Raw genomic sequence first — 14,613 nt, 5'->3', positions numbered from 1 at the left:
GCCTCCCATCTGTGCAGCATGCTTGGATGTAGACAGTGCAGACTGTGCCTAAAGGCAGTGGTGGGATTCATTTGTTTGGGCACAGGTAGGAAACCCAAGATGCCCTGGGGCACTTGCCCAGCAACCACTCCAAAAAGGCATGGCTTCCTGTAGGTCCCGTGCTGGAACTACTAGAGACATGCGGACGTGCTGGACACTGCAGGCATCCGACATGGCCCTGCCAGCCTATTTCTACGTCCTTAAATGAAGTGTCTGCACTGAATTGCATTAGCTGTTTGTAACATTGGGATCTTCCTATGTCTCAGCTTTATAGTGAGTGGAGCCCTAGTAGTAGGAGGCATCTAGTGTCATTTCAGATGGCCAAGGGAATTCTCCACCTGGCCCCCACCTCATGCTCTAGAAGGATGGGGGTGTCATAGCTGCTCCATCAGAGCAAGAGGACTCTGGCACATGCCTTGGTTCATCTCTGTCTCTTCCAATGTCACCAGGTGTTTGTGTGTGAGCAACTGACTCCCACCCTCCATCGGCAGGGATTCATGCAGACATCCATGTTGTGCCCACTTCAGTTTTGGCAAGGGGAATCCCACCGCCTGTGTGGTTTTTGTGGAGTTCACAGGAGGGATCTGAATCCCACTCCAGCCCAGGGGCTTCTAAGTGGGCATGTGATGCCCAGACTGACTCATCTGAATGAAAACCTGAACCATGGGTGAATGACCTTCCTTCTTGTCTTCTTCTAGGTGGCCTGCCTAGTGGAGACATGGGAATATGGATTTCAAGGGTGGAATGCTTCTACCTCTCACAGATAACCATCCTCTGATGAAAGAAGGGACAATGCTGTAACTGGTCCCTCTGCATTGTTTCGAGAGGGACCATCAGTGATTATTTTAGTTTGTTGCAGTGAACATTTCCCAGGAGGAGGGAGCACAAGGGACAGAGAAATTCATGAGCTCAGCTGGGCCTCTGTACCTGAGTGGGGCCAGGCTTCGGGGATGGAGGGAGGTCATGGCAACGGGGCAGCACTGCCCAGACACAGCTGTGTGCAGCAGCAGCTCCTCTGCAAAGAGCAGCAGGGCTCTGGACACTGCCTGCTGCTGGTGCCAGAAGATGAGAGAAGACAGAGAGAAGTACAAGGCAGTGTGGAGTGGGAGGACAGAGGAGAGCTCCTTGTGGGAGGAAAGTAAGTCTCTGACTGCAGGGCAATGCTACTGAGGTTCCTGGAAGGGTCTTCCAAACCTATTTCATCCCATGACTGATAGGTTTTTTAAGGATCGCTCTCCTTTGCAGAGGAGGGGGAGATGCTTCAGAGCAGGCATTCCCTGCCACACCGTCACAGGGACAGGGCATGCTGCTACTTTCTCCCAAGGACGGCTGCAGGGCTGTGGAGTTGGGATATGCACACAGGTCTGCGCAGGGCTGTGATTCAGAGCAGTGTCCCTGCACCGCAGAGGAAGGTGCAAAAAAGGCCACTTGAAAGGGAAGGAGCTTTCCTTCCAGGGCTTTCAGTTTCCTAATGTTGGCAGGGAGAAAAAAGGAAAGAGTTTTGTGGTTTGGCAAGGACCTGGGACTCACTGACCTTCCCTCTCAGAGATCAGTAGGTCTGTGAGAAAGCTCAGCAAACCCTTCCAACCCCACCTCCACCTACAGCAGCACCAGCAGCACCTTTATGGACTTATCAGGGTTTATGTGACATGCTCCTTAGGACCGGTGAGCACAGAGATGCCCTGGACAGAGCCGTGATCCCGGAGGTTTCTGTAAGGCAGAACTGTGCACAGAGAGGGGGGGACAGGGTCTGTGAGTACGGACAGGGAAAAGATGTTGGGAGAGAGAAAGCTGCAGGCAGCAGGAACAGATCCAGGCAGTAGAGATGGGCAGGGAGTGAGAGGGAAGTGCAAAGAGAATCGTCATGGGAGGATGGATTTGGGCAAGTCATGGTCCGTGGTCAGTCCCTCCGATGCAGACACCTTCCTCTGAGCAAGCTCCCTGTGTCTCCTCTCCCTGCCAGCAGAGCCTCTGCCCTGACAGCCATGGGGTCCAGGGCATGAGCTGCATTCTCTGCAGTCAGCCCTCCGGCAGAGGAGAGGTGCCTGACAAAGGGACTGAGAGTGACTGCCTTGCAATGTCCCTGCCTGCGAGGCGGCATGCCTAGCTGGTAAGGTGAAGGCTTTCCTGAGTTCCTGTCTGTCTCTCTCTTCTTGCGTCCCTTGGCAGAAGGATCATGGTGCTGCTCCTTGTTTCCCCTCCTCTCCATGCTGCTCCTGCTCTTGCTCTTGGGCTCTCTGGGGTGGGAAGTTTCAGCTGCAGTTCAGACATTGATGCTACAAGTTGTGCAGCAGAGGGGTCTCCACTGGAATGAGGTTGCCCCAGCCCCCTTCTGACTTCCTGGAGCTCCAGGAAATGCAGTCAGTGGGGCTGGGAAATGAGCTGACTCTCCCTTAAGGAGAGCCCATCTCCAGTCCTAACGGTCCTTTGACCGTTTCCCTGTGGTGTCCTGCCAGGCTGCCACCTGCCCTCTAGAAAGGCACTGCTGTCTCATAGCATTTCTGTGATATCTGAGAGACCCATGAAGAAGGTGCAGAGATGCTGAGAGCATGGAGATGGTGGTGGGAGGCTGTATGTGGGCATCTGGAAAGAGCCCTGTGTGTGCTTGGCTAGAAGGGGAGTGTGCAGAGCTCCCTCAGGTGCCCGGAGAAAGGGTGAGAAGTTTGGAGATGTGCACTCTGAAACTGGACTCGTCTGCTCTCAGCAGGGGCTGCTTTCTTTCTAGGGCAACATATGAGTGTGATCATCCTCCAGTTCAAAGAGAGAACTGCAACACTTGGGCGGTTCTTTGCTTGAAAAGTCTCTCCTAACTTCTCAGTGTCTTTTCTTCTTTGCACAGTCCCCCCTGCCTGGAGATAGCAAAATGTCCAACAGCAGCTCCCTCAACGAGTTCCTCCTCTTGGCGTTTGCAGACACACGGGAGCTGCAGCTGTTGCACTTCTCACTCTTCCTGGGCATCTACCTGGCTGCCCTCCTGGGCAACAGCCTCATCATCACAGCCATAGCCTGCGACCACCGCCTCCACACCCCCATGTACTTCTTCCTCCTCAGCCTCTCTGTTCTGGACCTTGGCTCCATCTCCACCTCTGTCCCCAAATCTATGGCCAATTCCCTGTGGGACACCAAAGCCATTTCCTACTCAGGATGTGCTGCCCAGGTCTTTTTCTTCCTTTTTTTATTTGCAGCAGAGTATTTTCTCCTCACTATCATGGCCTATGACCGCTATGTTGCCATCTGCAGACCCCTGCACTACGGCAAACTCATGGACAGCAGAGCCTGTGTCAGAATGGCAGCAGCTGCCTGGGGCAGTGGTTTTCTCCATGGTCTCCTGCACACTGCTAACACATTTTCAATACCACTCTGCCAAGGCAATGTCCTGGACCAATTTTTCTGTGAAATCCCCCAGATCCTCAAGCTCTCCTGCTCAGACGCCTACCTCAGGGAAGTTGGGCTTATAGTGGTTACTGCCTCTTTATCTTTGGGGTGTTTTATTTTCATTGTGCTGTCCTACGTGCAGATCTTCACTGCTGTGCTGAGGATCCCCTCTGAGCAGGGACGACACAAAGCCTTTTCCATGTGCCTCCCTCACCTGGCCGTGGTCTCCCTGTTCATCAGTACTGTCATGTTTGCCTACCTGAAGCCCCCCTCCATCTCCTCCCCAGCTCTGGATCTGATGGTTGCTGTTCTGTACTCACTGGTGCCTCCAGCAGCAAACCCTCTCATCTACAGCATGAGGAACAAGGAACTCAAGGAGGCACTGAAGAAACTGGTTCGGTTGGTGCTGTTTCAGCAGCAATAAGCTGCCCATCTCTCCTCACAAGTGATTTCCAGCCGATCTCAGGCAACATTTATGCTTTGGGCATTCTATCTGTGATAAGCGTGTTTGTACACGAATGTCTGAATTCATCTCTCTTCTCCAGAGGCACAAAACCCGTTTATCTGACCCAGAGGCTTTTTTTAATTCTGCTGACAAGCAAGCCCAGCCCTCATATCCCAGCTCTGTTTCTGCTTGGCCTTGGGCACTGCAGGCTTTGCTCTCTCAGTGGGAACCTCCTTTCACCATTACATTGCCACCTGCTATCTGTGCCAGCATGGCTCTGCTCTGGAGGGGAGCCATTGCACAGATGGTGTCCTTGGCTCTTGTGTGCTCCTTCCCCCCCCCCCCCGATGTGCTCTCTCCCCCTCAACCTGACCTTCCTGTAAACAGCACGTATGTAGGGGCTAGCTGAGCACATGTCAGCTAAGGCCTGTCTAGTATGCAGATATGACTATGAGTCAATCATCTCCCCCCCCCCCCGCATCAATAAGAGGCAGCCCAGAGCCCATGGAGCTCTCCTGCATGGCAGCTGGCTGCACTGCAGAACCTCCCCTTGAGCAGGGCCGCCTCTCAAGGTTACTCCTCAAGGCTGAGAGAGATTCCTTACCCGTGACAGATCCTCGGTAAGTGATTAATAGCATGCTGAACTTTTGCGAACTTCGTGAAACTTTGCTGAGTTATATCTCTGACTAACTGCACACATAATTCCTTAGACATAAACTGTTGACCAAGTCTGAGACGAGGACTGGATCCAGCCGCACCTAGGCTCCTCTCCGAAGGAGTTTAGAAAGCAAGGAAGTCCAGTCTGAACCTCGTGACTCAACAGGAAGGTTCTCTTTGCACACACTCCTTTAGATATAAACCGTTGACCAGGTCTGGGACTAGGACTGAATCCAGTAGTACCTAGGCTCCTCTCTGAAGGAGTTTAGAAAGCAAGGGGGTCCAGTCTGAACCTCGTGACTCAACAGGAGGGTCTCCATTGTGCATGCATGTGACCCTGTCCTTCATGCAGTAAATAACTGAGTGAACCTTGCCAATCGAACCTCGTTAAATTGTTCTTATTTACAATTGAACTTTGTTAAGTCGCTGCCTTACTGCAATAAACGTAGTGCTGCTTCCCTCTTATGAGTGAAGTGCATCACTCCTTTTGCGACACCTTGGCAACTTGTTTCACCATGACCAGTCTCCACTCTGTGCCACAGCTGAGGCTCTGCAGCCCAAATATACACAAGTGAATACAACCTGGAGCACAGGCGTGAGCAGATGGAGATGCACAACCAAGACAAGGGTGATGCTTTCCTGGATCTGGAAATTGCAAATAAGGAGGAAGTGATCAGGGATGGGATAGTGTCAGCCTTGCCTACAGTGACCATGAGAAAGTGGAGTCCCAATTCCTGAGGGGAGTGAGGAAGGACAGTAGCAGAGTACAGAGCCTGGACTTGAGAGGAGCAGACTTTGGCCTGTTCAAAGGAATGCTGGGGGGGAACCCTTGGTCTGGAGGAAGAACTAGAGGTGAGGGGGGTTTCCTTTGCTTCTTTTTTGGGAATAATTTCCTGATGTGCAGAAGGAAAGACTAGTACCTGGGATGGATGTCCATGAGTCTGTTCTGCGCCTTCCTTAGTCCTGGCATTTCTGTGCATATACGGGCAAATGCAAGGCCCCCTGTACTTCCTTTTCCTCCTTTGGAAAACTCATCTGATAGCGGTACACCTTCTTGTCTGCAGTGTCTTGCTGGCCAACTCCTTTGCTCACAGCAATCAATGAACTGCCATCAGTTCCTGCTCCACCTCAGGAGTCGTGCAATATTTGGGACCCTGCTGGTCCTTAACAGAAGCACAGAATGGTTGAGGTTGAAAGGCACCTCTGGAGATCATCTAGTCCAACCCCCCTGCTCAAGCAGGGTCACCTAGAGCACGTTGCACAGGATTGCATCCAGGCAGGTTTGGAATATCTCCAGAGAAGGAGACTCCACAGCCTCTCTGGGCAACCTCTTCCAGTCTCTGTCACCCTCACAGGAAAGAAGCTTTTCCTCATGTTCAGATGGAACTGCCTGTGTTTCAGTTTGTGCCCGTTGCCTCACGTCCTCTCGCTGGGCACCACTGAAAAGAGTCTGGTCCCATCCTCTTGACACCCTCCCTTCAGTTATTTGCATAAATTGATAAGATTCCCTCTCAGCCTTCTCTTCTCCAGGCTGAACAGGCCCAGCTCTCTCAGCCTTTCCTCATAGGAGAGATGTTCCAGTCCCCTAATCATCTTTGTAGCCCTTCGCTGCACTTGCTCCAGTAGTGCCACATCCCTCTTGTACTGGGGAGCCCAGAACTGGATGCAGTACTCCAGATGCGGCCTCAGCAGGGCTGAGTAGAGGGGGAGGATCACCTCCCTCGACCTGCTGGCAACACTCTTCCTGATGCACCCCAGGATACCAGTGGCCTTCTTGGCCACAAGGGCACATTGCTGCCTCATGCTTAACTTGGTGTCCACCAGCACTCCCAGGTCCTTCTCAGCAGAGCTGCTTTCCAGCAGGTCAACCCCCAACCTGTCCTGGTGCATGGGGTTATTCCTCCCCAGGTGCAGGACCCTGCACTTGCCTTTGTTGAACTTCATGAGGTTCCTCTCCGCCCACCTCTCCAGCCTGTCCAGGTCTCTCTGAATGGCAGCACAGCCCTCTGGTGTATCCGCCACTCCTCCCAGTTCTGTATCGTCAGCCAACTTGCTGAGGGTGCACTCTGTCCCTTCATCCAGGTCATTGATGACTAAGTTGAACAAGACTGGACCAAGTCCTGACCCCTGGGGGACACTGCTAGCTACAGGCCTCCAACTAGACTCTGCACCACTGATCACAATGCTCTGAGCTCTGCCATTCAGCCAGTTCTCAGTCCACCTCACTGCTCATCGATCCCACACTTCCTGAGCTTGCCTATGAGGCCAAGCATGGTCCCCAGTGTGCAGGATCCAGAGATGGTGTCAGGGACTGAAGAACCACCTCTCAGCCCATCTTTGTGGGCAGGAATGGGTCTGGGGTTGTGGCTCACCAATGAACCTCATGGCTGCCTCCAGCAAGGATGCCCCAAGGTTCTCCAAGTACGGCAGGCTCTGGTGCAGGTACTGCTCTGCTCTGCTCCTCTCCCTCAGCAGCTGGAGACAGCACAAGGCCAGGGGGTTGTAACCGAGTCTCCCCAGAAGGCCAGGCCTGTCCCTCCTCGCAGGACAAGCCTCCTCTTCCTTCCTGTTCATGACTGCCAGCTAGAAGCTGTGTGGTACCGAGGTTCAGAGGGAGCAGAGGAGAGAGTGTGGGTTTCCTGAGAGGCCTGCAGAGCAGCAGAGACCAGGAGATGCCACCACAGCCGGGGCAGGACACCCTGCATCCCCCTCATCTTGGCAAGGCCCTGAGCCTTTCCCAGCCCAGAATGGGGAGATGCAGCTTGGGTCTGTCCCTCGCTGAAGGCAGAGGCAGCTCTGCCTTGTCCTTGGGGACACAGGAAGTTGGACCTCACAGTGACATGCATTCAAAGGACTTGTCAACAGCCCTTGCCCTGATGCTCCAGCCCACCCAAGGGATGTCACCATTGCTTCCCAAAATCCCTGGTCCATACCTGGGCCACTCCTTGAATCTGGTCACTCATGTGGAGGAAGAGTGGGACCAGGCTCCTCTGCACGTGCTGCTTCATGCCCTGTTTGTTCTTCCCCACCACAGTCTCCATCAGGTCTTTGCAGAGGAGGATGGAGAGCTCTCGCACGGGGCTGTCTTCCTGTGGGCAGGGAGGAGAGGAGGGGAGGCCTCAGCAATGACTCCAGGAACCGGGCATGAGAAGAGGGTTTGCCATTGTGAGGCCTCACCCTCTCCAGGCACACCTGTCCCCCACCCCAGCCGGAGGTCAGAGCTGGGGACAAGCTGCTGCGGAGGCAGCCTGGAGAATGAAGGTTGTCGGCAGCAGCAGGGCAAGCTTCCCTGGCCTCTGTCTCCCTCTCCCTCTGGAGGGAACTTTCTGGATTTCCCTAAGACTCCATCAGGGCCCTCTTGCAGGAGAGGATGACAGAAGGGGACAGCCCCAGGACATGGCCTCTCCCTCACTCTCTAGCCTGCTCCTGCCTCTTTGTTCATCTCTGCCCCAGGCCAGGCAAGCACCACATGGAGTCAAGCATGAGACAGAGCAGCCGAGGGCAGGGAGGGGGCTGGTTTGATCTAGTCCCACAGCGCAGGACACCAAGGCCAGCACAGGGAATGTCACAGGGAATGTCAGAGGGACACACAGCACCCATAGCCATGCATATAGACCCATGGACACGCCAGGAGAGTCCCTGGCTCTCCCACCAGCCGTCCATCAACAAAGCTGGCAGAAGCTTCTCAGCCAGCTGCAGAGCAATGGGGCTGGAGCCCTTCTGGTGCAGGGGGCTGAGGATGTTTCTCAGCAACATCAGCCTTCCCACACGCATGTCCCTGCCAGCATCCTGCAGCCACTCCATGATGTCTGGGAGCAGGCTCTGCATTCTCCTTGCCTGTGTGAAACACACAACTTCCTTTCAGTGAAGCAAGGCCAGACCCCCCTGCCAAAAGTGCTCTGGGTGCTGACTTCCCATCAGGCTCTGCACAGGCTCTGAATGCCAGCCCACACATCTTCAGGCTCTGACTTTGGACATAGCTCTGGAGGAGCGGCAGGACGGCATCATCCACATCGGCAAGGTCAGGGCAATCCAGCAGCTGAAATGTACACAGCAATGAAAGACTGGCAGAGCTGGCAGGACTGCCTGCATCGTGCAGCCCTGGATCACACCCACCTTTCAGGGCAAGGGAACCAGGCCCTGACAAAGCTCAGCGCACAGGCAGCAGGGATTGTGGAGACACCCCCAGGCCCTGCTCCCAGCCCTGGGCCTCACAGCACACTGCACACACCGCTTGCCTCCTCCTCCCGTCCCCTGAACCCTCTGCAGCCTCTGGTTCCCATCCCTTGAAGGAGCACTTGAACACAGAGCTGCCACAAAGGAGGCACAAAATCCAAGTGTTTGCAAGTGGCAGCCCAGCAGAAATGAGCCAAAGTCAGGGCGACTAAGAGGAGTGCCCCAGCTCCATCGCCCCAGCTCCATTGACCAACATCACCCCACAGCCATGTGCACGAGCCAGCAGAGCATTTAGAGGTACCTCCAGAGAGTCACCACTTGCCATGAGGCCCACCTCAACGAAGAAAGCCCTGGTGGGCATCTGACAGAACTACTCCTCCCTTCTCAGCGGCCTTGCCAGCTGGTGCAAGATCCAGCGACACAGGTGTCTCGGAGCCCCCCTCACCAGTCTGGCAGCAGGAAGAAGGCACTGTTGGTCCTCAGCTGAGCAGGCAAACCTCCTCTGGGATTGCCTGCCCCCTCTAGCCATTTCCCCCCAGCACAGGGCAAGGCAGGCCAAGGCAGTGCTTGGCACACAGCACTTGGCACACAGCTACAGCAGCCAGTGGCATTTGCTCATGGAGGCTGCTCTTTCCCTACCACACTTTGCCATTGGAAAGCCAGGGTCAGTCATCATCAGGTTCCTTTTGGTGGGAGACCAGAGAAACACCCTTCCTACCTGGAAGTCATGGCCTTCCCACACATCCCATTTCCCGACCCCTTTGGATTCCTGTCCCCCTGGGGCCTTCCCGTGTTCTTCTGTGCATCTTGCACCTTTCCTGGGGCTCTGTCCTTGGTGGCACTGCAGGCAGACGGTCCCCAATGCTCTCTGTGATGGGAGTCCAGGCCTCACAGGAGGGCACTCCAGCTCTCTGGGAGGGACCACTCCTGCAAGGGACCCCCTCCCACAACTCCTAACACCAACTGCCCCCCCCAGCAGCTCTCAAAGATGAGCAGCAATGGGGCAGGGAGCTCCCATGGCTGTTTTGCTGTGTGACCCCTTGCCACAAGTGCTGAGGCTGCAGCCTCTTTCTTGGAGAACTGCAGTCCCCCTTCACCCAAAAGGAAGGACATTGTGCAGGGCACCCTGAATTCAGGGAAGAGGTGCTGGGGGAGAGCAGGGTGGAAAGGGCTGTACCTGGCCCTGCACAGTTAGAACTGGAAGAAGATGCCTATCCATTGCCTAAAAATTTGTTGTAAAACTTAAAAAAACTTTACCCATGCTTTAAAAAAGCAAAACAGCTAGTCTCATGTGAACTCAAACAGAAATTTCTCTGAGATGACTATTAAATTAAGAATTTTTTTTAGGGTAGAAGCAATCCTTCCTTTTCAAACCCTTGAGCTTTGTGTTCTTTGAATTTCATACTTGACCCTATTTAAGACTAGGAGCCTCTTTTTGTACCTACAGGTGTTTATTTTGACAAAGGCACCTATGTGCATTCTAGCCTGGTAGCCTAGAACATCTTCTGAGAAATTGAACTCTACTTGCATCTTGTATTGTGACCAACCAACCAATTCCTACCATGGAGGAATGTTCAGAGAAGAACGCAGGCTGTGATGGACCAGAGCTGCCTCAAAGCAAGCAGAATTTATCTCAGCACAAAGGGAACCAGAGGGTGGCCTTTTTTTTAGGACACTCCAGACTCATGCAAACACCTGAAGGCTGGAAATAAATCCTTGCAGGAGCAGAAATAATTATCGGCAGAGGGAATGTGCACCCCACCTGCGCTGCAACTGGACTAGCAAGCCTTGTTGGTTTGAACCACTGGTTTGCTACTTTCCCCTTTCCCAGAGAAATCCAATCTGATAATGGAACACATTTTAAGCATAAAGAACTGCAAATGTGGCATGCTTCAGACAGAGGAGAGTAGACTTTTCACCTATGGTATCAACCTCCAAGTAATGGAGTAGTAGACAGATGGAGTGGCCGACAGAAACAAGAGCTGCACAAGAGTGACTCTTCTCTCATAGAATACTTCGAAGTGGGGATCCCACTTGTGGGAAGTTGTAAGGTGGCTAAATAAGCGACAAACTCCCATGGGAAGTCCCATAGATAAGGGGGTTGTGTCAGTAGCTGCCTGAATTCCTGTTAAAACAGAAATAAAACCCCATCAAAGTCCTGGAGGTGAGGTTGTGGTTAAACATCCAGCTCAGGGATCAATCTGGGTGACTCTGCTCTTTTCCCATGGAAAAGGAGCATGGGATGCTGTAGACAATGAAGGCAGTAAGTTAACTGTAAGTGAGGCCTGGGTTATGTCCAAGACCTGGGTGTCTTCTCTTGCAGGGAAATGGGGTGTTACCTGCTGACTGTGGGAACACTGATAACTGGAAAAAAAAAAACACCCAAAACATGTCTCTAACAGGTTCTGCCTTTTCATGCTGCCCATGGGACAACTTGGGTACTGAAGATCAGTCACAAGCAATCTTCAAAACTATAGTTATAAGAGAAACACCATCTGTAATAGCACGAGGTCAAGGACTGATTGTAGGCAATCATGTTATACTAACCCTAAGAGCTAAAGTTAGTCTAAATGTAGCTCTATGTAATAACGCACTGGAAGGGAAGCTGCACATGGTTCTGACAACAGAGTGAGATGGGTACTCCAGACATGGAAGGCAATAAAAGCCATTGTGATGGGACCTATGTTTTTGATGAAATCACCACTCAGACTTCTGGTTAACTTCTCATATGACTGAACAAACGATGCCTTTTTTTGCACCATTTAATACATCAGTATCACTTGGAGTAACCTTGCATCAACTCGACAGCTTTCTCAAGCAGAACACCAAGGTTCTTCAACATCTGTTGGAAACTGGAAAACGCTTAGAGGAAAGGGAAGGAATGATGATATATGATAGAATGAACAGATTTGGTTAGTGAAAGTGTCCAGCAAAAGAGCAGCCTGCCCTGAGTTGACACACGTAGAAACAGGTTTTCATTTTTTCCTCCCTGCAAGCACCCAATTGTTCCTTTGCTGTTCTCAAGAGATGTCCCTGCTCCCAAGAGAGCCTTTCCCCAGGTCAGTGTGTCCAGGCTGGCCTGCCCAGTCGCACCTGCACTCCTCCCCTGTGCTCCGCGGGCTTGTGGTGCTGCTCTGCAGGGCCAGCAGGCTGTGGGGCCCCAGGGTGACTCCACATTGGCCATGCTGGTCAGGGTAGACCTAGTTGGCCCAGCATCACTGCACCTGACAACCCCCTCCCCAGGCATCTGTGGCTGTGGAAGATGCTCAGAGCAATCACAAGGCATTTCCAATGGCTCAGGAAAGGGTCAGATGTGCCACTAGATCCAGCCATGGTTTTTCATTGTTGGTGACATGAACTGCTCTTGAGGCTGCCTTCCCTGTCCCTGAGTAGTCCCCACTGCCTCTCCTGAGATTGCAGAGCTCTGATTTGGTGCATTGCTTGGTTTGGCCCTTGACTTTGGGTGACTCCACTTGGTTTTGGGTATCTCCACCCACTGACCACTCCAGGCACAAACTGCCCCTGGAGATCCCCTCTGCTCACCTGGTGGCTCCATACTCCCTTCCAGAAGGATAGGAATGTGTTACCAGCCCTCTACTATGTGAAACAGCCCCTAGCAGATACCGCTTGAACACTCACCTTCTCCAGGCCACCGGGCACCCACAAGTGAGGGCTGAATCCAGCCCTCATTCCCTCACACATTCACCCTATGAGCACCTCCTCCTTAGCCCATGGAAAATCCAGGCACAGCAACAGGGCCTTTTTGGGTGCAATTCCCTGAGCACATTCTTGGCTCCAGGTTGGGAAGAAAAGCCCAGTCTTCAGGCAGTGTACTGATGAAATCCCCTTTTATTACAGAGATGCTGCAAGGGAACCCAGCTCTGACACAGTGCTCGGCAGATTTACACAAAGTCTCAGGGTAAAACAGGTGGGGTTTGTGCCTCTGGAGAAGAGAGATGAATTCAAATGTTTGTGTACAAACACGCTTATCACAGATAGAATGCCCCAACCACAAACATTGCCTGAAATCGCTTGGAAATCACTTGTGAGGAGAGATGAGCAGCTTATTGCTGCTGAAACAGTGCCAACTGAACCAGTTTCCTCAGTGCCTCCTTGAACTCCTTGTTTCTCATGCTGTAGATGAGGGGGTTCAGAGTTGGAGGCAGCACCAAGTACAGAACAGAGAGCACCAGATCCAGAGTTGGGGCGGAGACAGAGGGGGGCTTCAGGTAGACAAACATGACAGTGCTGATGAACAAGGAGACCACGGTCAGGTGAGGGATGCACATGGAAAAGGCTTTGTGTCGTCCCTGCTCAGAGGGGATCCTCAGCACAATAGTGAAGATCTGCTCGTAGGACAGCACAATGAAAATGAAACACCCAAAGCCTAAACAAAGACTAACTGCAGTAACCCCAACTTCCCTGAGGTAGGAGTCTGAGCAGGAGAGCTTGAGGATCTGGGGAACTTCACAGAAGAACTGGTCCACTGTGTTGCCTTGGCAGAGTGGTATTGAAAAGGTGTTCCCAGTGTGCAGGAGAGCATGGAGGAAAGCAGTGGCCCAGACAGCTGCTGCCATTTTGACACAAGCTCTGCTGCTCATGAGGGTCCCGTAGTGCAGGGGTCTGCAGATGGCAACAAAGCGGTCATAGGCCATGACAGTGAGGAGATAATACTCTGCTGAAATTAAGAAAAAGAAGAAAAACACCTGGGCAGCACATCCCAAGTAGGAAATGGTCCTGGTGTCCCTCAGGGAATTGGCCATGGATTTGGGGACAGTGGTAGAGATGAAGCCAAGGTCGAGGAGAGAGAGGTTGAGGAGGAAGAAGTACATGGGGGTGTGGAGGCGGTGGTCGCAGACTATGGCTGTGATGATGAGGCCGTTGCCCAGGAGGGCAGCCAGGTAGATGTCCAGGAAGAGCCAGAAGTGCAAGAGCTGCAGCTCCCGTGTGTCCACAAATGCCAGGAGGAGGAACTCGTTGAGGGAGCTGCTGTTGGACATTTGCTTCCTTGGGGCTTTGTGGACTGTCCAAGGAGGAAAAGACAGTGGCAAGTTAGAGCAGGCTTCTGTGAGCCAAACTCACTCCGTTTCTCACAGAAACCCCCACCTTTCCTCTGCCCTTTACCTTCGCTCAGCTCCCTTTCTGCAGCTCTTTTTACACTGGCTGAGGGTGCCATGTGGAGCAGGGGCCTCTGCCCATGGGCTCCAGAGGAGTCAGTCCTGCTCTGCTAGGGGGCGTAAATGGAGGTGTCAAACTGACCCTGCTACGTGGTGGGATACCTGGGGATGGGCACTGGGAACTGGGAGCAGGGGACTTGATCCAGGTACTAGTGGGAAGTTTCTCTGTTTCCCATGATGAGAGCTGAATACGGCTGTGTCTGAAGGAGAAGACCCTTTGTGAGGGATTCATCTCCCCCAGCCTTCCCTCTTGAACAGAGGTGTCTGTATCTGAATCAGCCACACCAGCTGCCACTCCAGCAAGGCAGAGAAACAGTCAAGCGAAGGCAGGGGGTGACCTGACCCTTTCTAGATGTCTCTGTCCCAGTGAGATAGATGCTGCCCTCACACAAGTTTACCATCTGCACCCTTCCTGCAGGCACTGCAGAGAGAATGGGAAGCGACTAGCTCTGATGCACACATGTTGCAGCAGATTATGTCCACTGCGCATGTGGAAGGGCTGTTCAACATTTGCAAACCCACTTTTCTCTGCAAAATGATCAGTGGAGGAGTCTGATGATACACAAACACACACACGCACACACACACACACACACTTATCCGTATTTTAGATGCCTCCTTCTCACTGTGGGAGCATTCTTGGACAGGATAGAAATGTTTAGCATTTCAGTTGCTCTCAGCATGAACCCTTGTGCATCCCAAGAGGAAAAAGGGCTCGCTGTGACTTTGTATAGGTTCACGGGA

The 14,613-nt window shown here is 52.8% G+C and overlaps 2 protein-coding genes across 2 annotated transcripts; one reads left to right on the top strand and one right to left on the bottom strand.

Moving 5' to 3' along the window:
- Positions 1-3,277: 3,277 nt before the first annotated feature.
- LOC136992958 (olfactory receptor 14C36-like) lies at positions 3,278-3,838 on the top strand (the record flags this gene model as incomplete). Its single annotated transcript, XM_067302977.1, has 1 exon — positions 3,278-3,838. A coding segment is annotated over one exon (561 nt), but the record flags the coding sequence as incomplete, so codon positions are not given.
- Positions 3,839-12,756: 8,918 nt separating this feature from the next.
- On the bottom strand, positions 12,757-13,602 carry LOC136992957 (olfactory receptor 14C36-like; the record flags this gene model as incomplete). The annotated part of the gene is made up of 1 exon (XM_067302976.1): positions 12,757-13,602. A coding segment is annotated over one exon (846 nt), but the record flags the coding sequence as incomplete, so codon positions are not given.
- Positions 13,603-14,613: the final 1,011 nt, after the last annotated feature.

The sequence above is a fragment of the Apteryx mantelli genome, chromosome 11 (assembly GCF_036417845.1).
Source record: "Apteryx mantelli isolate bAptMan1 chromosome 11, bAptMan1.hap1, whole genome shotgun sequence".
Lineage (NCBI taxonomy): Eukaryota > Metazoa > Chordata > Aves > Apterygiformes > Apterygidae > Apteryx > Apteryx mantelli.
Note: the sequence above shows the minus strand (reverse complement) of the source record. Positions and strands in the feature narration are given on the sequence as shown.